Source organism: Toxotes jaculatrix, chromosome 2 (assembly GCF_017976425.1).
Source record: "Toxotes jaculatrix isolate fToxJac2 chromosome 2, fToxJac2.pri, whole genome shotgun sequence".
Taxonomy (NCBI): Eukaryota; Metazoa; Chordata; class Actinopteri; family Toxotidae; genus Toxotes; species Toxotes jaculatrix.
The window spans coordinates 21,548,460-21,572,336 of NC_054395.1; the positions used below are offsets into that span (position 1 = coordinate 21,548,460).

The 23,877-nt window shown below is 39.0% G+C and overlaps 1 protein-coding gene across 1 annotated transcript; it reads right to left on the reverse strand.

Moving 5' to 3' along the window:
* Positions 1–4,391: 4,391 nt before the first annotated feature.
* ren (renin) lies at positions 4,392–8,284 on the reverse strand. The gene is made up of 9 exons (XM_041055606.1): positions 8,208–8,284; positions 7,613–7,760; positions 7,069–7,192; positions 6,286–6,404; positions 5,973–6,169; positions 5,260–5,382; positions 5,037–5,178; positions 4,842–4,940; positions 4,392–4,553 (listed from the first exon to the last, which is right to left on the reverse strand). Exons 1-9 carry the CDS (start codon positions 8,282–8,284, stop codon positions 4,392–4,394), a joined length of 1,191 nt encoding a protein of 396 aa, XP_040911540.1.
* Between the last annotated feature and the right edge of the window lie 15,593 nt (positions 8,285–23,877).

Here is a 23,877-nt window from a genome sequence, read left to right on the forward strand (position 1 = left end):
ATGCCTTTATGAGCCATTACTTTATGGCAAAATCTTCTCATAACAGATCAATGGACTCCTACAGGGGAAAAAAATAGTTTGGCCTTGGACCTACTAACACAGGAAGTGACTCCTTACACTTTGTATTGTGAACACATTCCTATTGTTAACATCATAAACCTGTGTATATGAATCATTTATTGGTGTCATACTGTGGAATGCCCTGTTTTTATCATCTAAAATTGAATCAGTGGAAAAAAATAACTGGGTACATTTACTCAATTACAGTAGTTACACAATGTTGAAGTAATACAGAGGGAAATTTTCATTACTAGTTACTCTGGAGATTAACCTTTTGCATACAAAACATATGATTAGCAAATAAAACATGAAGCATTGTTGCAGATTAGATTACACAAAAGCATTAACAGTGGATAAAATTAGCTCCGTCACAATCAAGAACAACATCACAAGGCTGCTCACATGTTACAGAATCAATGATAACAATCTCTAAATCTAATATATATTCATTTTCATTTAATTGATTTATTGTCATTCATTTGCACATTAAAACACAGAGTTATTATAAAAGATTTTTATGTACACAGAGACATTAACATGTGTATACAGATACACTCATAAATAAGGTAAACAAAACAAGAGAGGTAAGAAGCTGAAAGCTTACCCAAAGACCTCTTTAAAGAGAGTATTCTTTCACTAAGGTATTACTATCATCAGAATACATCTTTTTTTTCAACAAATGAATGACCATAAAAACACCAAAACATGAATGAATACATCTTGCTAACAAGCATTGTCTATCCAGAGCCTGATGTGTTGTCTTCCTGTGAGTCAGCCCCAGCCACATACACTGCCCTGCTACTCATTATAGCATGAAATGTGTATTAATCCTCTGCTGAAAACAGTCCCAAATAAATGCACAATTTCCTCCGCTATGAGAAATATTAGTAAATAGCAGTATACCCACAATTACTTGACAGACCGCTGACATTTCTGGAATTTCCCTGGGAACTTACCAGATTAAAATGAGACAGCTGCCAACATTTCATATTAACACTGCAACTAATGCTTGTATACAAATCTTAACCTTCAGTGCCTCTACTACTGAATTTGAGCTGTGATAGTTTGACATTTTGAAAAAAGCACTTATTTGCTTTCTTGCCAAGATTTCAATGAAAAAACTCCAACTCAAAACTCCAACATGTCGTTTTTACGCTTTGGTTTTATTTCACATATTTAACGAACAATATCTAATGTATTAATTAGTGAGCTTTAGAATTGCTGCTTAGCAAATTTTGTTTGCATGACAGGTTAGTCCTGAAACTGTTGCCTTGCATAGCTACAGAAGAGGAGAAAGCCCTCACATTGTCTTTTATCAACTATGATTTTTTTTTTTTTAAAACAAGGGACAAAGTTTAATAGCAAGAATGCTGGGGAGCAGTGTTGTTGTTGGACTTGGGCGTCCCAGGCTACAGCCACGAATGTTTTATGAATAATCCCAGATCTCATGCATTAAAGCTCTTGAAAAAAATATGATATCTTTGACAAAAAATACATATATGTTTCGGGTCCTCTGTGCATCATTAAAGTAGCAGATCCACTTCACACTACTTGATGTGACTACGTGACTACATTTTATGTAAGCTCACGAGAGGGAAAAAGAGACAGGGAGAGAGATAGCGCAGTGGTTACCAACAAAAATGTTTAACAGATATCAGAGAGAGAACTTGAAAGAGAAACAATACTACAACAGAGGAAGGGTTGAGGCTGTGAAGATAGATGTTATCAGATGGAGAGAGCACAGAATCCCCTGATTACACAGCAGTAAGTAGAAAAAAAAAGCAAAAGCAAAAGAATGCTGACTGATTGATTGTTCATCTGTTGCTGCGTTGAATATTGGCCTGAACCTGGCATCCAATAGTGTTCCTGTGTTGTGTAACTGTCAGTCCATGTGGGATTATGAGCACTAATAACTATTTAGCCCCTATGAAATGGAATAGCGCATTTATGGTTTGCTTTTGTATGATCTGATACTGGTTGGTATGTTGAAATAACTGGTTAAGTCCATGTATAAAAAGAAGTTGATAACATGTTTGTGATCTAATCGTCACATCAAGAAACAAGAGATTTGGCTAGATTTTGGCTGGCGTACGCTGACTGAATCCTTTGTTATGCCCAGGACAGGGCATAGCAGGAGAGTATAGGAGGAGAGAGTAGAGGAGAGGAGGAGTGCGAGGGAGCTGTTGGAGAGGTAAAGAAGAGGAGAGTATCAGACAGACAGATACTGTGACAGAGTTAAAGCAGTTTGTCACAGTTCAGAAGTAGCCTGTGTCACACAACAGAAGCAGAAACCGTGAGGCCAGGGTTGGTCAGTTTTCAAAACTCAACAAAGCGCTGGCAACATATAGTCCAGCATATGACTGTTTCATCAGCCTTATTTATTTATTTTTTAATTAATTAATTAATTTTTTTTTTTAGTTTTACTCCTGCTTCTAAAAATAAAATAAGAACATTGTTGAACAAGAACTCACATCACACTCATTTTATTTTAATTTCCTGTTGTAAAGCAAGCCTATGAGCTTGAGCACAGTCTCACATCTTTTATTTATTTTTACTCTGAAATAACTTGAAAATGGTGCAGTTATCAGGTGAAAATCTAAAGATTAAGGCAAAGTCCTCAGTGTTTCTAGATCCGAACAACAGCTCTGGTCGGAGAGATCAAGCAGTACTCCCCGGCTTGAAATGACAATGATTACATAAATAATACTAATAACAAAGACCATTTGTTGTTGGTTCAAAAGTTCGAAAGTAACTGTTATAAAACATTATGTAAGAATAACAATCAGTTATATGGTATAGTTTGGAGTTTTGATGAGCAACAGTGGGCAATTGTTCAAGAGTCAAAGCGTGGATTGCGCAAACATTTCAATGTCAGCATTTGATCTATAAGTCTATCGAACAAATATTGTGAAAAATAATGTATCTTCAAAAACGTCTGCTTCTGTCTTTTTTTGGGATGAGTCTGAGTGGTTGTTCGGGCAGGTTTCCAGATTGAATAGCTCTGTTGACTCATACTGAGAGAGATGTTTTTGCAATGGTTTGAATATACTGTTGATTAAATGCCAGTGCGGAGATATTCACCCTCACCTCACCGCAGACTGTCAACAGATAAAATCCAAAGCAGACAATTCATGGATATGAGAGCACGGAAGCAAGACATCCCCAATGTCATTTCATAGTAACATGAGAAGCAATAAAGAGAATAAGAGACAAAAAGATCTGACAAAAGCATCTGATGAATAGGTGTACTTTTTTTGTTTTCTTATCTCTGTGTCTTTTCAGCTTGCTAAGTAAGCAGAAAACACTGTCTTTGTCGAGTCTTAAAATCACCCCAAAGAAGTTTGTTTACTCCTAAAGAGTTTTGTAGTTCAGAGACTTTGAGCTGTACCGCGATGCTAAAAATGGTATTTTAGGTCTAAATTTATGGTTTAAATGATCATGGCTTTATTTTTTTTTTACACCAAAAAAGAAAAAAAACTTTTCTGGCAGAAAACAAAAAGGTCATGTGTCAGGGATCACGAGCTGTACAAAAACTTGAAAAATGATTATTTGATTTAGAAAATATAATTGCGATATTATATGGGCCACTTATTCCTCCTGTAGTAACTGTTGATCACTATTGATAAAGCCACATCGTGCGGAGGCAGCTACGGTGAGAGAAGAGCCAGGTTCCACATCACACTGTACGCAGTGCACATGACTGCCACACACTCAACAAATGTGTATCCAATTGTTTTACCTTTTCTACCTAAAAATAGAAATGTTATACACAGTCATAAACTATGACAGAAACTTCTGTGATTGCTCTGGTGCATCTGATTTAATCTGTTACAGCAATCTGTTTTCAACTTCAGCTTTGATTTTCTCATGGTCACAAAATGCATTTGACAGACTTGGAGGGAAACAATGTGGATGCAGTCATTAAAAGAGTCAGAATTGAACCCAATTGTAACCCCAGTAAACAAATTTATTCTTGTTGCGTCAATACAGCACAGATATGGATATCCACTGTTGCTGCATGATGATAATCAGCAGACTCACACACGTGTTTGCTGGTGAATGCTCATAAATAAAAACATGTTCAGAACGCGTTCAGTGCAACCAGTACAAAATATTGCATAATAGTAGAGCAGGATTTGCAAGATGTGTAAAGATGAGTTCCTTCATGTGCACTCTTTACTATTTTTATAAAATAGACTTATTTTGGTCATGAGTTTTCATAAAATACAAAGGAAGCGAGAACTGGACAAAGAAGCGTCAGGACAAAGTTTGGAGATAGCAGCAAAAGTAGCAGAGAAGAAAAACAGGCACAGCAGATGTTTAACTTCCTGTCAGACTGCTGTAGCAAAGCCTATCCGATTATTACGACGATCAAACTCTGTATAATAGCGGGCAATGAAGTTAGCCCCCAGAATCCAGATGGGACCAGTAGGGGGTGGCACATCCAAGCCCCTGAAGGTGACTGTGCAGACATCCCCTTCGATCTGTGACTGCTGTAGGCACAAAGAGCAGTCGGTTTTATTATGATAAGCCATTGCAATAGTAACATATTTACAGTGGTGGCAGAGCATTTACTTTGGAATGAAGGCTCAGAATTTGATCATATGGTTTGTTTATAAAATCAAAGTAACTAATAAGTGTTACTGTCAGATAAATAAAGTAACATAAAATGGAAATACTGTAAATTACCTCAAAATTGTATTTAACAGTACTAAAATATATGGCCTTGATACATTTCACCAATTAATTTTTAAATGGGATTCAGTATTTGTCACCCTTACCCATAAGATGTAGTCCTCTTGAGTTAAGTAGTACTCATGGCCACCCAGGTGGAAAGTCACACTCGGCAATGTCTTGACCGTGTCACAGTTGACTTTGTACTGATAAATAACACATAGTAATGGGTGATAACGGGTACTGAATTTTCATGGACAAATGTTTTTGCGGGGAACCATGTTACATGTGTAAAAACTTACTCCACTTTCATCCAGCTGTGCCCCTATGGTTTTCATCAACATGGACACAGAGGAGGCTGGGCCCGTGATGTAGGAGGAGCCCGTGTCGATCACCGCTGTGCAGCCCTCTGCACAAAACATCAACTCCGTCCCCACAGAAACGCTGAAAGAATGAAAGAAGAGGTGGAAATGAAAACATGTTTCTGAATGACTACACACACACACATGCTGCATAAGCTCTTACCCTTTCATGGTAACTTCCCATTTGCCCGTCTCTCTTGTGTCCAAATAGTTAAAGTTTCCAGTGTAGTAGTTTGGGTCTGTGCCGCCAAGGACCAGCTCTCCCCCTGGGGAGTGTTTTGGGTCCCTGAAAACAATGAATAAATTACCCATCAAGTCCACTTTGACTGTGCATATTCTCCTTTTCATTGCTGAAACTGTAATTTTGGTGATATTCATGAACATTTACATGCTCCTCAGCTGAAGTTTCTGTGAGCTCTCATTCTTATGTTGCTTCTGAGAGAAAAGGAAAACATCATCCATTTTCAGCTGGCTTTTTCTGGATGTTACTGAGCATAATAAATTGATAACAATTATGAGCCGTAGGAGAAAATAGACATACAGACAGATGTTCTTGATTTTTGATTTTTTTTCACTCACTAATGGTCTTTTTTCCCTTCAGCTCTACCAGTAAGATCAAAAAGGAAACTTGACATACATTCAGAAAAGATAATGTACTGTTCCCCATCCCCCTGTTTATGAAATGATATGAAAAGTCTTGACAGTAACTATGGTTTAAGAAAATCTCATAGTTGTAGAAAAACCACAACTAACTGAACACATTTTGTTCCAGGTATTTTATAAATCTAAATCAGAAGAGGTTTTCTGTTCTATAGAGGCTACTTCCTACGAAGGAAACAAAAACTAGAGGAGGTGAGTTGACTCAGTTCAGCCCACCTGCTGTAGTAGACAGAGAACACCTCTTCCTTGAGGACATGCTGAGACATGATGCGGTCAAACACAGGAGTGATGCCATCAATGGCCACGTTGGGGTAACCCATCCCCAGGACTCCATCAAACTTGGCAAAGATGAATGGCATGGCAGACAGAGAGGTGGCTTCGGCAAACACCTGCACCACAGGAATACCACCGACCTGTAGGTATAAAAACAAACAGAGGGTCAAAAGTTTAACTTGTAGGAGGAAGTGAAGACAATTATGACAAAAAAAAAAAAAAAGAAAAAGAAACAAGTTGTTGAGTTTAAACTCACCACGACCACATCTTCACTCAGGAATCCCCTGACATTTCCAGAGGCGTACTGGATGGAAAATCCGGTACCATTCTCAACATAAGTCCAGGATTTGGAGGCATCATATCTGTTGTGAGTAACTAAAAGTTCAAAATTCATTTGAGTCGTATTGCAACCATGAATCTGAGAAGCTTTACTGAACAGTGTTTCCTCCAGTATCTCATTTATTTTAAAATAACATCTAGGTTATTTATTTAAATCTTCAATAAAAGCTGAAATAACATTGATAACATCAATATTGCAAACTTGATAGGAAACAGTTGTGTATTTATACATTCAGTACTTACGGAGCAACATTATCATTCACTTGGAGTCATGTTTCTGGCTACTTGATGTATATAAGTCCAATTTTCACTGTCTTTCAGCCCTGTTTTTGGTCTCTGCCAACTCCTGAGGGAAATATTAGGCTTTTCGTCCTCCTCTATGTTCTATGTGTGCTGAGCTGGTAGTGTATAGCCAGTTTTTAGAGCTACTTAGCTGAAAACAGCTGCCTGCTGTGGCTGAAAATGATGTGATGAGAGGGGTGATAGTGAGCCAGAACCGCAAAGTTTGGGGAAAGACAGCTGAACAATGAGCTGAAACTCACTGTAAAGCTGAGGAGAGCTGCAGAGTCAGATGACAGTTCCCTGTAAGCTCATCAGTACAAGCGGCCCCTTTCACAGTGTGATTTTAACACATTACTACTATAAAAATATTTAGGTAAATGTTATTTTCCAGCTTGTATGTGCACACATGGACACTCACAACAGGCAGTGGAGAACGGTGAGCAGCTTTGCGAGGGCACCCACAGATTGGCTGAGCCTGTGTCGAACACCACGTTGAACATCTGGGCCGGAGAACCAATACTGATTTCCCCAAAGTACTGAGTCTGTTTGGATTAAACGGCAAAAATGAAGAATTACGATACAATTTCCGACTTTCATAAACCAGTGAATTCTGGTGTGATGTTGTTTGTATATTTCTTTAAAACCCCTTTTCCCTGTGCCATGACATCGAGAGTGGGACTCATACACAAAGAATATTTCAAAGTGCTAATTCAAAGGCAATTGGACCTGTTGTTTCATTCTGAGACATCTTTACACTCATCCGAGAGGTGGAGAAACCTGTTGGATGAGTGGCCCCTTTAACCTTCGAGACCAAGGCCTGTTTTTGTTCTTCAAGAGTAAAACTGAGTTGCTTTTGTCTTAGATTTCCTATCGTCCACATGACTGAATGACTGAATCCTCTCTGTTTTAGAAAAGTTTCTTTAAATACACAGCATAATGTAAAACACCCAAAAGTGTCTCACATCCAAGTAGTTGGTTAGAGGTGTGGGAACAGTCCCATTGTTGTTGTCAGCTGTGCTCTTCTGGACCAGCTCAGTCAACACCTGCTCTGCTGAAATACCCATCTCCCGCAGTGTGTCTCTGATGGATGGCATTTTCTTCAGGGTGATTCTGGAAACAGATGATCAGGAAGATACTTCTTCAGCCAACAGAAACTCAACTAACACAAAGAAGAACAGTGGATGACAGAACATCCGCTGTTCAGCACATGACAGAACAAATGTTAAAGACGTCTGTGAAGTATATTTTCCATGCAGTTTATATGATACATATGCCTGGTAATCATCTCAGCATAGCAATAAGCCTTTAATAAAGTACAGACCGCTTTTCTCTCAGTGCTTAGCCAGAAAAATAAACAAAAACAGATGGTAAGCCAACGCTGAAAACATTAGCTTTTATCATAAATCAATAAAACACATTTGTTTTCATGTCCTTATTTGTTTTGTTGTTTGCTGTCGCTACTTTGCTGAAGCACGCTTACTCTTGTGTGAATGCAGTTTAACAGTCTTTTGGTCTTTAAGCAACGCAGGCAGGTATTTAAACAAATAAGTTTCTTACCTTCTCAAGGCATGGCTCGTAGTCACTGTCAGTGACAGAGTAGCCAGACTCAACCAGTAATTCATCAATAGTGTCATGGTGACTTATCTGATAGCACGCTAAAAAAATACAGGCCGTACAAGGCTATATATGCAAAGTTCGGTTTTCCTGATCTTATGAATATTCCACGCTCGTTGAATCTGAGTTGGTGAAAGCTGCCACTCTCTCTGTCCTGTCTGGTCCCTCTGCTCTTTTTATACTGTGTCCTCTTCAACGTGCTCTCACCCATGAGCTACTGGCTCTGGCTGGGAGCTTTCCTGGAGGTGACCACTTGAAAACAACCTCCGCTTCCCTCCCCCCACCCAGCCCCTCTACCCTTCTGCCTTGGTCACACAACCCCTCCTGTGATAAACGCAGCCCCAGTGAGAGGTCTGAACTTTGACCCCTTAAAAAACACTGAAGACAGAAAGCAGGGGTGCAGAGCTCCTGAGATTGCTGACGTTGGTTGGCTGGACACCTCTTGCAGGGCTGTGAGAAGCTTTGGAGGAACTGAAAGATGCTCTGAGCTGTCAGGGCAGATTAGCTGGATGATGCTTACTAAAGTCATTTACATTTTCATTGTAAATCACGGCTACTGCAGACCTTGCTTTACAAACATATAATTTAAGACACCACTTCTTCAATGTGGTGATGTGCCCCTTCACCAGATGGTATTCTGGTCTTGAAAATTGTTGAATTAAAGCTCAAGTTAAAATGTTAACTGTTGTTTTTCCCATGGCTGATAACATTTAGCTTGTCTCTTTTTCCCACAGCCATCACTTCGTCGTCTGTATAGCAGACAGGTTTTACAACTCTCTGTTTACCCTCTACAAGCAATCTCTCTCCTCATGCAAAGTTCACTGCAGTATGTGCACCAGGGAGATGGACGATACACATCTGTAAGTTCAATTCAAGGTCTTCGATTGAGATCTTTGGCAGGAGATGGGGCCCATGTTGAGTGTATTATGCGGTGCAGAAGATTGGCAGTATGTTGTGTTTTTGCACTTTACCCCTTGCGGCGATGCTCAGACTCGACAAGCCTTAACACCTAATCATTCTGTGCTAGTTCTCACTGGGTCTTACCACAGGGGCGATTCCCACAGTATCTGGCCTGTCAGGATAGGGTCGTGTGTTGGTACTGTACCGACCACCCAGTTGAGTCAAGAGATACGTGGGGGTCCACATCAGGCACAAGCACAGACAGCCAAAGCAGAGGTCAGAGGTCAGTCACTAAGATACTCCCGGTAGGCAGAGCTTCCAGAAAATGATAGCATGGTTCCACACAGCTAGTTAAGACAGTGATGATGACGCACAACAACACTGTTTTGCAGCAAGATTGACTGGTAATGTATGGGCTTTATAATTTAGAAGCCCTGGCTATTGTCTTCTTGTGTACCACCTGTCAATATAGAAATATGAAGCCAGCCTCTATTTTGACTTGTTTATATTTTAAATCTGATTTTTTATTTTTTTTATTTTTGGCCTCCTAGGTGCAGTGGATCAGCCTGTGAACTAAATATCATTATCACCTCATAAAGTTATTGTGGCAAACACACTAGCAAATGATTGCCTATTTATACATCCAACAGGCACAGTTCCCTTTTAGTTTAGTTTAGTTTTTTTAGTTGCTGGCTGCTTGGATGTGCTACAGTTGCTTGTTGTCATCTTTGTCCATGTGGCCTTTGGTTCTGAACAAGTAATGTACAGTGGTTTTATCATAGCTATTTCACTGAAAGCTGCCTGTTGTTGCTAGAAACAAGATGAGAGTAATGACAGTGAACTAAAACAGTAAAGTTGCAGATCAGAAAACCAAAACAATGAGCAGCTTGAAAGTTGCTAAAAAGCTGTTGGATGATCATCTTCTGGGGGTTCATCAGTACAAACAACTCCTCGCACAATGCATAGAATTTGATCCACTTACAACATGATTAACATGATCAGTGCAAGTCTTACCTGTCTTATCTTTCAATTAGTCCTTCCAGGCTGGTTTGGGGACAAACTCACAGACATCTGACTTTTGACCTGCCTGAGTAAACCATTACCCACAAGCCTCTTTCCCACACTGCCTAGAGTGATCCATAGGTCACTCCTCCCTGGCCTCCCACCTTTCCAGCATGTCCACTCAACTGGTGGGCATGGGAAATATAAAACTGTCTCCTGGATGATCATTTATCTGAATTTTTTTTTTTTTTTTTTTTTTTTTTTTTTAGAGTGATTCATATTCCCTTGGAGGCCTGCATGTCAAGCCAATACTCAGTCATCGGCAGTACAGAACTCCTCAGAAGTCTTTGGCAATTATAAAACCTTCTGATCATGAGAACAAACTAAAGAAAAAAATGGGTTTATGAAAAATGAAGTTGCAACATGAGATACAGCCCACAGACACAATTCACAGGCAGAATTCACGTAAGAGGATCTTGTAGGGTTGTGAGCTATCTATCATGATAAGAAAGCTATGAAGCAGATCAGTGGTTCTTTGCAGGAAATAAGACATGAGGGAAGTTATCACTCAAACAAACAAATTTGACTCCCAAAGCCACAAAAGCTCAACCTCAAATTCTGGCCACCTGGTGTGGGCCTAAAATTCAGGATATATGGATGTTTTTGCTCACTTTATGCTTACTTCTTCTAAGCAGCTGCCTCATACAATTAAGAGTACAAAAAGCAAAGAACAATGATTTGGTTTCACTTTTTATTCTAAGTTCTGTTTTTGAATATGAAGCCAGTGAACTCCAAATTAGAGAGAATGAAACTGTGATTCCATCTGGAGACAATATGAGGGAAAATATGTGGGACAGTTTTCACAACAGGAGGTAAAAAATGTAGAATGTAAGACCAAAGAGGTAGTAAAAGCATGTTTTATGTGCGAAAGTATGATATTCATCTCCCAGAGCACTGAGTTTTTTTGGGGGGTGGGGGGTTTGTAGGTTAATTAAAAAAAAAAAAAAAAAAAAATTGTGTTTCAGTTTTTCTCATGGTTGTCTCTCTTAGACCTTGTTGGGCAGTAAACATGTTGGCCAGCAGAGAGCAGCAATGGACTTAAAAAAAAAACATCAGGACAGAACAGATAACAGACTCTGTACCCCAATCATATGCAACTCTGAAAGAAAACATTAATCTGTGTGTGTTTTTACCTAAACTAAAAAGTCAGGAAACCATGTGGAATAAATCCTGTTTAGTTTCCCTTGTTCTAGACAAAATAAGCCTGACAGACTTTAAAAAGGGACATACAGTATTACACACATTTCCAGGATCATATATTTTCATTTTGGGTCTGTGGATAAGTGCATGATAAAACATTCATAAAACCAACTCACAAGACTCACTAAACAAGCCTTGTGTCAACAATCCAGGCTGGTGGTGGGTGTAATGGTGTGAGGAATGTTTTATTATCACATTTTGGGCCCCTTGATATCAATCAATCAGTCAGTCAGTCAGTCAGTCAATCCTCTCTGAGTATTGTTGCTGACCATGTGCATCTCTTTATGCCCACAATTTACCATCTTCTAATGTTTACTTCCAGCATGATAATACACCATGTCACAAAGCAAAGGCCTTGGCCCCCCCAGTCATCAGATCTGAATCCAGTACAACACCTTTGGGATGTGGTAGAACATGAGATTCACAGCATAGAAGTGCATCTGACAAATCTGCAGAAATGATGTAATGCAGTCATGTCAACGGGGGCCAGATTCTCACAGGAAAGTTTCCGACAATGTGTAGAATCCATGCCACAAAGAATTGAGGCTGTTTTGAGTAAGAAGCAGAAATGTTTATATTTGAAGAGTTTGTATTAAGAAAAAAATACTCAGTCAGACGTCAAAAGGAAAACAATAATATCAAAAATAAATGAATAAAAAGACAGAAATCAAATAAATTAATAAGTAGGCCCCAGCAACTGTTTTCTGTTGTCACAGTAGGAAAAGCACAGGTTAATAACATTAACAACTAGACAATTCCCCTGTGGGAAACCATGAGAGTGGTGCAGTGTGCTGCACTGTTACTGTAAAGCAGAAATATATTCATGACCTTTGTAAATGAAAGAATGATAAAAGAGAGGGTGGGTGAAGAAGAAGAGAGGGAGTGTAGGACGGATAGAAAAGGGTCAGATTCACAGAGGGAAGAGGAATGATAAAAATGGGCTTGTATGGAAAATCACTGTAGGAAGGAAAGAAGGAAGGGAGGGTAGAAGAATACAGAAAGGATGGATAGATGGGGATGGGGGCACAGAGGGGTTAGGAAAGGGAGGAAAAGATAGATACAAATGAGTACAAGATCTTAAGAGGAGTTAGGGAGGATAAAGGATGGAAGCATGTCAATACTAGTGTGTGTGTGTGTGTGTCATTTAAATAAAATAAAATAAAATAAAACAAAATAAAATATGAACAAATTACTTTGGGTCTCTAACTACATCACATTCAGTTATATCATGAGCATACGTATCGCAGTTCAACACAGACTGACCAGAGACTGGAAATGACACAGAGCATCAGCTAACAATCAGTATTGATTGTTGTAAAAACATTTACAACCAATTCATCAGATCAGAACAGCAATGTTCTGTCAATAATTTAATTTAAACCAGTCATCAGTCTCCTTGCTCACACTCTACCTTTTTACCTCAACAGTAATCGCTTCTATAAACAGTAGACCTATGATGTACATATAAATATGAAGACGTGTTTCTTTTTGTCATGTAGTTTGAAGAGCAGCAACAGTGCTCCAGGTTGGGCTGAGACAGAAAAGTCCAAATGTAAAGTTAGAAATTAAAAAAAAAAAAAAAGACAAAAGAAATGATCAAGCACTACAGATTACAAGGTTTTCTTCATCCAAGTGACAAAGTTAAATAAATTCACAATAACAAAAAAATTAAGAAAAAGGATAACTATAAAAACAAAAGAAAAAAAACCCATACACATAAATATGCAAAGTTAAACTAAAATAAATAAAATGACAAGTATATGAAAAGGTTCTAAAGGACTGAGACATGACAATTTGGGAGAAATGTGTGCAACAGACAAAGTAAAAGTAAACAGCATGGATAAAGAGAGTATCACCATCACTGGAGGTTCAGTCACAGAATAAAGCCTCAGTTCACTCATAATCAAACTACAGCAGCTACAGAATCATTTAAGCAGAATTTATGGTCTGTCAAAACTTCAACATGTCTTCCTCACTATGTTCCTTCCTGCACTGGAACGAGGCCTTGACTGTGTCTTCCCCTCTAGTGTCTTTGACATGGTTTCTAAAACATAGTGGAAGGTTTCTCTACCATTTGTAAACATCTTTTCAGGTTTGCCTTCTGAAATGGCTGTCACTCTGTTCACATTTGTTTATAAAGATTAGCAATTCTACTTCAAGACAAAGCCTATTATCCTTAAGACTTTCTCTTCAATTAAGCCCATGGCAATGTCTCATTTCAAGTATGTCAATAGCACGTAGCTCAGAAGGAGCAAATTAATCATTATTGTTCAACCTGGTAAACTTGACACATCTATTAGGTTTTCACAGTGGTCACTGTGTTCATCATCATCACTAGATGGAAAATGCAGCAAATATACCCAAACTGGGTGCATCTTTACAGTCGTCTGAGCTATCTGAGTCGTCTCTCTGCCAGGCTTCCTTCCCTTACCCTGTCCACCGCGCAAAAAAAGGAACGAACCCACCTACACTTAAACCTGACCCAAATAACCCCACGTCGCTTGATACTACAGTGAATCTTGTCCACGATTGACCATGCGTAGCGCTTTACAGGGGTGGGAAAAATTCCCCTGTCGGGAGGCCTCCCTATGTGCCGATGCCAAAAGATGTAAGAATCGCAAAACTTTCCCTCACCACACCTACTTCAACCCAGAAAGGTCCTACTTCAGTCTCCCCTTGGAACGAAACTTGGCAGAGCGAGACGAGCCAGTGTTTGACCTCAAAGTCCAACTCATCCTCCCTGTACAATAAAGCTTCTATCAAAATTTGGGTGGTGATGATGGACAGCAGTGCAACTATGCTCAGGACACAGACTGAATGCTATTTAAAAAATTCTGTTATTTTGGAGGATCCCCAATTGATCTACATCAGATATGCCTGTGTACTTCCACAATTTACTGATCAATGATTTTACTCAATATCAAAAAAATGTGATCACAAATGTATCTCAGATGCAATACAGATTGTAAATGCATTCAGAAAACATCATCCATGGGCTGAATAACTGTTTGAGAAAGCCAACATCAGAAACACATTTACAACCAATTCATCAGATCAGAACAGCAATGTTCTATCAATAATTCCATTTAGACCAGTCATCAGTCTCCTTGCTCACACTCTACCTTTTTACCTCAACAGTAATCACTTCTATAAATAGTAGACTTATGATGTACATATGTAAATATAAATATGAAGACATGTTTATTTTTTTCTGATATTGGGGTATATGTATATTCTAAGGGGTGAGTATTGTATTTTTTTCTATTTATTATTAATAATTTAAATTTATCTAAAAAAGATGTTTATATCTTACTTCTGTCTGTCAACTCTACTGCATACTACATTGCATTTTCTTCCATTTCTATTGGGAGTTTGATTGTAACTAAAGAATTTCCCAACAGGGATTAATAAAGTTTCTCTGATTCTGACACAAACACAAAGAAGATTGTGTTTGTTTCTGAATATAACAAAAAACAAAAAATATAGCTAGAAAATTCATTCATAACACGTGATCTATGAGCTTCAGGCATCACAAGTGAAGAGCCTTTAAAACTTCTGCTCCAACAACAGAGTTAATAAATGGTCACAGTCTGTGCTTAATCTGCACTTGAGCTTCACTATGCAGAAAATCATCCTATCCACCTCTGAGATGCAGCAGAATCACTTCCTGGCAACTTGCAGACTTGTGCGATGTGGGCTGCAACAGTCCTTTAGAGGTGAGGTCCGGAGATCTAGGCGGTGTCCAGGGCTTGGTGGAGGAGGTCAGGCCACAACATTCCCCTTCCAGCCTTCCTTAAGGATGGACATATGAGTCAAACATAGAAAAAAAAAACAATCGTTAACAATTAGTAAAAAGCAAACAGACTAAAGCAAACCTTCAATGTGACCTCAGATCTTACCTTTGGTTGCCGCTCTCTCACTTCCTCTGACTCTGGTGCCCGCCGCTTTCACAGACTGTGGTGGAGCAGTCCAGTGCATTCATCCCTGCAGGGTGGAAAGTATGCTGGGAGTCTCCGAACTCATCTATCCATCAGTCCATTAACTCGAAACTTCATCACATTCCAGTTCTGTATTGCCTGTGGAACTCCTCTTCAGCATGTTTTGCCGTGGTCTTGTGATCTTTGCAAACCCTTCCACAGAGGCTCAGCAGTAATTAGCAAGTCCAATGTCCTGACGTACATGGAGACAGTCTGAGAAGATGCTATTGTCTCCTACTGCACTTTACACCTTTTGCAGAATAATCATAACAGGTTGACAGCTCCATGTCTTGGACTCAAAGACAGAAAATTACAAATGTAAAGTAAGAAATAAAAAAAAAAAAAGACAAAAGAAATGATCAAGCACTACAGAGTACAAGGTTTTCTTCATCCAAGTGACAAAGTTAAAAAAAAAACCACAATAATAAAAAAATTTAAGAAAAAGGATAACTTTGAAAATAAAAGGAAAAAACATACACATAAATATGTAAAGTTAAAGTAAAATAAATAAAATGACAAGTATATGCAAAAGGTTCTAAAGGACAGAGACCTGACAATTTGGGAGAAATGTGTGCAACAGACAATGTAAAAGTAAACAGCATGGATAAAAAGAGTAACACCTTCACCGGAGGTTCAGCCACAGAATAAAGCCTCAGTTCACTCATAATCAAACTACAGCAGTTACAGAATCATTTAAGCAGAATTTATGGTCTGTCAAAACTTCAACATGCCTTCCTCACTATGTTCCTTCCTGCACTGGAACGAGGCCTTGACTGTGTCTTCCCCTCTAGTGTCTTTGACATGGTTTCTAAAACATAGTGGAAGGTTTCTCTACCATCTGTAAACATCTTTTCAGGTTTGCCTTCTGAAATGGCTGTCACTCTGTTCACATTTGTTTATAAAGATTAGCAATTCTACTTCAAGACAAAGCCTATTATCCTTAAGACTTTCTCTTCAATTCAGCCCATGACAATGTCTCATTTCAAGTATGTCAATAACCCGTAGCTCAGAAGGAACGAATTAATCATTATTGTTCAACCTGGTAAACTTGACACATCTATTAGGTTTTCACAGTGGTCACTGTGTTCATCATCATCACTAGATGGAAAATGAAGCAAATATACCCAAACTGGGTGCATCTTTACAGTCGTCTGAGCTATCTGATTCGTCTCTCTGCCAGGCTTCCTTCCCTTACCCTGTCCACCGCGCAAAAAAAGGAACGAACCCAACTACACCTAAACCTGACCCCAATAATCCCACGTCCCTTGATACTGCAGTGAATCTTGTCCATGATTGACTGTGCATAGCGCTTTACAGGGGCGGGAAAAATTCCCCTGTCGGGAGGCCTCCCTATGTGCCGATGCCAAAAGATGTAAGAATCGCAAAACTTTCCCTCACCGCACCTATTTCAACCCAGAAAGGTCCTACTCCAGTCTCCCCTTGAAACGAAACTTGGCAGAGCGAGACGAGCCAGTGTTTGATCTCAAAGTCCAACTCATCCTCCCTGTACAATAAAGCTTCTATCAAAATTTGGGTGGTGATGATGGACAGCAGTGCAACTATGCTCAGGACACAGGCTGAATACTATTTAAAAAATATTCTTATTTTGGAGGATCCCCAATCGATCTACATCAGACATGCCTGTGTACCTCCACAATTTACTGATCAATGATTTTACTCAATATCAAAAAATGTGATCACAAATGTATCTCAGATGCCAATACAGATTGTAAATGCATTCAGAAAACATCATCCATGGGCTGAATAACTGTTTGAGAAAGCCAACATCAGAAACATATTTACAACCAATTCATCAGATCAGAATAGCAATGTTCTATCAGTAATTCTATTTAAACCAGTCATCAGTCTCCTTGCTCACACTCTACCTTTTTACGTCAACAGTAATCACTTCTATAAACAGTAGACCTATGATGTACATATGTAAATATAAATATGAAGACGTATTTCTTTTTTTCTGATATTGGGGTATATGTATATTCTAAGGGGTGGATATTGTATTTTTTTTTTCTAATTTATTATTTATAAATTTATCTAAAAAAAAGTTTATATCTTCTGTCTGTCAACCCTACTGCATATTATGTTGCAATTTCTTCATTTTCTATTGGGAGTTTGATTGTAACTAAAGAATTTCCCAACAGGGATTAATAAAGTTTCTCTGATTCTGACACAAAGAAGTTTGTGTTTGTTTCTAAATATAAAAAAAAAAAAAAAAAAAAAAAAAAAACACAGCTGGAAAATTCATTCATAATACGTGATCTATGAGCTTCAGGCATCACAAGTGAAGAGCCTTTAAAACTTCTGCTCCAACAACAGAGTTAATAAATGGTCACAGTCTGTGCTTAATCAGCATTTGAGCTTCACTATGCAGAAAATCATCCTATCCACCTCCGAGATGCAGCAGAATCACTTCCTGGCAGCTTGCAGACTTGTGTGATGTAGGCTGCAACAGTCCTTCAGAGGTGAGGTCCAGAGATCTAGGCGGTGTCCAGGGCTTGGTGGAGGAGGTCAGGCCACAACATTCCCCTTCCAGCCTTCCTTAAGGATGGACATATGAGTCAAACAGAGAAAAAAAATAATCATTAACAATAAGAAAAGGCAAACAGACTAAAGCAAACCTTCAACATGACCTCAGATCTTACCTTTGGTTGCCGCTCTCTCACTTCCTCTGACTCTGGTGTCCGCCGCTTTCAAAAACTGTGGTGAAACAGTCCAGTGCATTCATCCCTGCAGGGTGGAAAGTATGCTGGGAGTCACCGAACTCATCTATCCATCAGTCCATTAACTCGAAACTTCATCACATTCCAGTTCTGTATTGCCTGTGGAACTCCTCTTCAGCATGTTTTGCCGTGGTCTTGTGATCTTTGCAAACCCTTCCACAGAGGCTCAGCAGTAATTAGCAAGTCCAATGTCCTGACGTACATGGAGACAGTCTGAGAAGATGCTATTGTCTCCTACTGCACTTTACACCTTTTGCAGAATAATCATAACAGGTTGACAGCTCCATGTCTTGGACTCAAAGACAGAAAATTACAAATGTAAAGTAAGAAATAAAAAAAAAGACAAAAGAAATGATCAAGCACTACAGAGTACAAGGTTTTCTTCATCCAAGTGACAAAGTTAAAAAAATTCACAATAACAAAAAAATTAAGAAAAAGGATACCTTTGAAAATAAAAGAAAAAAAACATACACACAAATATATAAAGTTAAATTAAAATAAATAAAATGACAAGTATATGCAAAAGGTGCTAAAGTAAGGACACCTGACAATTTGGAAGAAATGTGTACAACAGACAATGTAAAAATAAACAGCATGGATAAAGAGAGTATCACCATCACTGGAGGTTCAGCCACAGAATAAAGCCTCAGTTCACTCATAATCGAACTACAGCAGCTACAGAATCATTTAAGCAGAACTGAAGGTCTGATAAAAATTCAACATGTCTTCCTCACTATGTTCCTTCCTGCACTGGAACGAGGCCTTGACTGTGTCTTCCCCTCTAGTTTCTTTGACATGGATTCTAAAACATAGTGAAAGGTTTCTCTACCATCTGTAAACATCTTTTCAGGTTTGCCTTCTGAAATGGCTGTCACTCTGTTCACATTTGTTTATAAAGATTAGCAATTCTACTTCAAGACAAAGCCTGTTAACCCTAAGACTTTCTCTTCAATTCAGCCCATGGCAATGTCTCATTTCAAGTATGTCAATAGCACGTAGCTGAGAAGGAGCAAATTAATCATTATTGTTCAACCTGGTAAACTTGACACATCTATTAGGTTTTCACAGTGGTCACTGTGTTCATCATCATCACTAGATGGAAAATGAAGCAAATATACCCAAACTGGGTGCATCTTTACAGTCGTCTGAGCTATCTGAGTCGTCTCTCTGTCAGGCTTCCTTCCCTTACCCTGTCCACCACGCAAAAAAAGGAACGAACCCACCTACACCTAAACCTGACCCAAATAACCCCACGTCCCTTGATACTGTAGTGAATCTTGTCCACGATTGACCGTGCATAACGCTTTACAGGGGTGGGAAAAATTCCCCTGTCGGGAGGCCTCCCTATGTGCCGACGCCAAAAGACGTAAGAATCGCAAAACTTTTCCTCACCACACCTACTTCAACCCAGAAAGGTCCTACTTCAGTCTTCCCTTGGGACGAAACTTGGCAGAGCGAGACGAGCCAGTGTTTGACCTCAAAGTCCAGTTCACCCTACCTGTACAATAAAGCTTCTATTAAAATTTGGGTGATGATGGACAGCAGTGCAACTATGCTCAGGACACAGGCTGAATACTATTAAGAAAATACTCTTATTTTGGAGGATCCCCAATCGATCTACATCAGACATGCCTGTGTACCTCCACCATTTACTGATCAATGATTTTACTCAATATCAAAAAATGTGATCATAAATGTATCTCAGATGCCAATACAGATTTTAAATGCATTCAGAAAACATCATCCATGGGCTGGATAACTGTTTGAGAAAGCCAACATCAGAAACACATTTACAACCAATTCATCAGATCAGAATAGCAATGTTCTATCAGTAATTCTATTTAAACCAGTCATCAGTCTCCTTGCTCGCACTCTACCTTTTTACGTCAACAGTAATCACTTCTATAAATAGTAGACCTATGATGTACATATGTAAATATAAATATGAAGACATGTTTATTTTTTTCTGATATTGGGGTATATGTATATTCTAAGGGGCGGGTATTGTATTTTTTTTTATTATTTATAATTTAAATTTATCTAAAAAAGATGTTTATATCTTACTTCTGTCTGTCAACTCTACTGCATACTACGTTGCATTTTCTTCATTTTCTATTGGGAGTTTGATTGTAACTAAAGAATTTCCCAACAGGGACTAATAAAGTTTCTCTGATTCTGACACACAGAGAAGACTGTGTTTTTTTCTGAATATAACAAAAGAACAAAAAATACAGCTGGAAAATTCACTTATAACACGTGATCTATGAAAAGCTGGTAAAACTTCTGCTCCAACAACAGAGTTAATAAATGGTCACAGTCTGTGCTTAATCAGCACTTGAGCTTTACTACGCAGAAAATCATCCCATTCACCTCCTAGATGCAGCAGACTCACTTCCTGGTTGTGTCCGGTAGTTTGAGGAGCATCTTGCAGACTTGTGCGATGTGGGCTGCAACAGTCCTTCAAAGATAAGGTCCGGAGATCTAGGCGGTGTCCAGGGCTTGGCGGAGGAGGTCAGGCCACAACATTCCCCTTCCAGCCTTCCTTAAGGTTGAACATATGAGTCAAACATAGAAAAAGAATCATTAGTAATAAGTTAAAAGCAAACAGACTGAAGTAGACCTTCAACATGACCTCAGATCTTACTTTTGGTTGCCGCACTCTCACTTCTCCTGAGTCTGGTGTTCGCCGCTTTCACAGACAGTGGTGGAACAGTCCAGTGCATTCATCCTTGCAGGGTGGAAAGTATGCTGGGAGTCTCCGAACTCATCTATCCATCAGTCCATTAACTCGAAACTTCATCACATTCCAGTTCTGTATTGCCTGTGGAACTCCTCTTCAGCATGTTTTGCCATGGTCTTGTGATCTTTGCAAACCCTTCCACAGAGGCTCAGCAGTAATTAGCAAGTCCAATGTCCTGACGTACATGGAGACAGTCTGAGAAGATGCTATTGTCTCCTACTGCACTTTACACCTTTTGCAGAATAATCATATTAACAGGTTGACAGCTCCATGTCTTGGACTCAAAGACAGAAAATTACAAATGTAAAGTAAGAAATAAAAAAAAAAAGACAAAAGAAATGATCAAGCACTACAGAGTACAAGGTTTTCTTCATCCAAGTGACAAAGTTAAAAAAAATCACAATAATAAAAAAATTTAAGAAAAAGGATAACTATCCAAATCAAAAAAAAAAAACAATCAAAAAAAAAAAAACATACACGTTAATATGTAAAGTTAAACTAAAATAAATGACAAGTATATGGAAAAGGTGCTAAAGGACAGAAAACTGACAATTTGGGAGAAATGCGTGCAACAGACAATGTAAAAGTAAACAGCATCACTGGAGGTTCAGCTACAAAATAAAGCCTCAGTTCACTCATAAACGAACTACAGCAGCTTCAACATGTCTTCCTCACTCTGTTTCTTCACGCGTCTCCTTGCTGAATAGCCACTTGAGAAAGCCAACATCACAGATCCAGCTGTGTTTCATTTGCACTTTCCTGAGACCGTGTCCTCTTAAGGCATCACAAGTGAAGAGATGGTAAAACTTTGGTTCCAACAACAGAGTAAATAAATGGTCACAGTCTGTGCTTAATCAGCACTTGAGCTTCACTACGCAGAAAATCAGTCCGTCCACCTCCTAGATGCAGCAGAATCACTTCCTGGTTGTGTCCTGTAGTTTGAAGAGCAGCTTGCAGACTTGTGTGATGTGGGCTGCAACAGTCCTTCAGAGGTGAGGTCCGGAGATCTAGGTGGTGTCCAGGGCTTGGTGGAGGAGGTCAGGCCACAACATTCCCCTTCCAGCCTTCCTTAAGGATGGACATATGAGTCAAACATAGAAAATAAAACAATCATTAAAAATAAGTAAACAGCCTCTGACTAAAGCAAACCTTCAATGTGACCTCAGATCTTACCTTCGGTTGCCACTCTCTCACTTCCTCTGACTCTGGTGTCCGCCGCTTTCAAAAACTGTGGTGGAACAGTCCAGTGCATCCATCCCTGCAGGGTGGAAAGTCTGCTAGGAGTCTCCAAACTCATCTATCCATCAGTCCATTAAGTGAAAACTTCATCACAGTCTGAGAAGACGCTATTGTCTTCTACTGCACTTTACACCTTTTGCAGAATAATCATATCAACAGGTTGACAGCTCCTTATCTTGGGCTCAGAGACAGAAATGTCCAAATGTAAAGTTAGACATAAAAAACTTGAAGACAATGCCTGTTATCCTTAAGACTTTCTCTTCAATTCAGCCCATGACAATGTCTCTTTTTCAAGTATGTCAATAGCACGTAGCTCAGAAGGAGCAAATGAATCATTATTGTTCAAACTGGTAAACTTGACACATCTATTAGGTTTTCACAGTGGTCACTGCGTTTATCATCACCACTAGATGGAAAAAGAAGCAAATATACCCAAACTGGGTGCATCTTTACAGTCGTCTGAGCTATCTGAGTCGTCTCTCTGCCAAGCTTCCATCCCTTACCCTGTCCACCACGCAATAAAAAAAGAGAAAAAAAAAGAGTATGCACCCACCTACACTTAAATCTGACCCAAGTAACCCCACGCCACTTGATACTGCAGTGAATCTTGTCCACGACTGACCGTGCATAGAGCTTTACGGGGGTGGGAAAAATTCCCCCCGTCGGGAGGCCTCCCTATGTGCCGACGCCAAAAAACCTAACAATTGCAAAACTCTTCCTCACCACACCTACTTCAACCCGACAGGTCCTACTCCAGTCTCCCCTTGGAACAAAACTTGGCAGAGCGAGACGAGCCAGTGTTTGACCTCAAAGTCCAACTCACTCTCCCTGTAAAATAAAGATTCTATCAAACTTTGTGTGGTGATGATGGACAGCAGTGCAACTATGCTCAGGACACAGGCTGAATATTATTTAAAAAACAAAACAAAACTATCTTGCTTTGGAGCTCGACCTCAGACTTGCCTGTGTACCTCCACCATTTAATGATGGAAAACTTAACTTACTGACCTAACAATGATTTTACTCAATATCAAAAAATGTGATCACAAATGTATCTCAGATGCCATAACAGATTTTAAATGCATTCAGCAAACATCATCCACGGGCTGAATACCTGTTTGAGAAAGCCAACATCAGAAACATATTTACAACCGGATCAGAATAGCAATGTACTATCAATAATTTCATTTAGACCAGTCAAAATACAGGCAAGTCATTATCAAAGTTTTGGTCATAATTAGTTATGCTGATCTTAGAGAAATTATCACCAGGAAATAACAAGGTAAACCAAAAATTAAAAGAATTTACAGGGAAGTATAAGTGGAGACAGTTAAAAAAAAAAACAAAACAAAACAAAACAAAAACAAAAAAAAAACAAGAAACTAAATTTAAAAAAATTAAAAAGTTCATTCAAACTTACAGATTCTGATTAAACTAAAATACAGCACCTACTTGGAGGAAACACCATCAGACACACACTACCTTTTATCTCAACAGTAATCACTTCTATATACAGCAGACCTATGACACACATTCTTGCCTTACTTCAGTTGTGAGAACACCCTAAAGCATAATGTCTTAGCTCTTTACCTAACCTGACCTAACCTGACCTAACCTGACCTTAACTATCCAAACTGAAAGTTGAAAGGAGGACCTGACTTATCAAAATGCCTGATTGTTTTTTCTTTTCTTTTCTTTTTTTTTTTTTTAAACAACTGCCTGTGTTTTTTGTCCTTCCACACTTGTGACCATGGTCA

Excerpts from the sequence above, each read along its gene's own strand:
- ren (XM_041055606.1), bottom strand. The coding sequence starts at position 8,284 with ATGACACTATTGATGAATTACTGGTTGAGTCTGGCTACTCTGTCACTG. Across the intron at positions 7,761-8,207 it reads ACGAGCCATGCCTTGAGAAG|AATCACCCTGAAGAAAATGC; the intron begins GTAAGAAACTTA and ends ATCTGTTTCCAG. Across the intron at positions 7,193-7,612 it reads CTCTAACCAACTACTTGGAT|ACTCAGTACTTTGGGGAAAT; the intron begins GTGAGACACTTT and ends TAATCCAAACAG.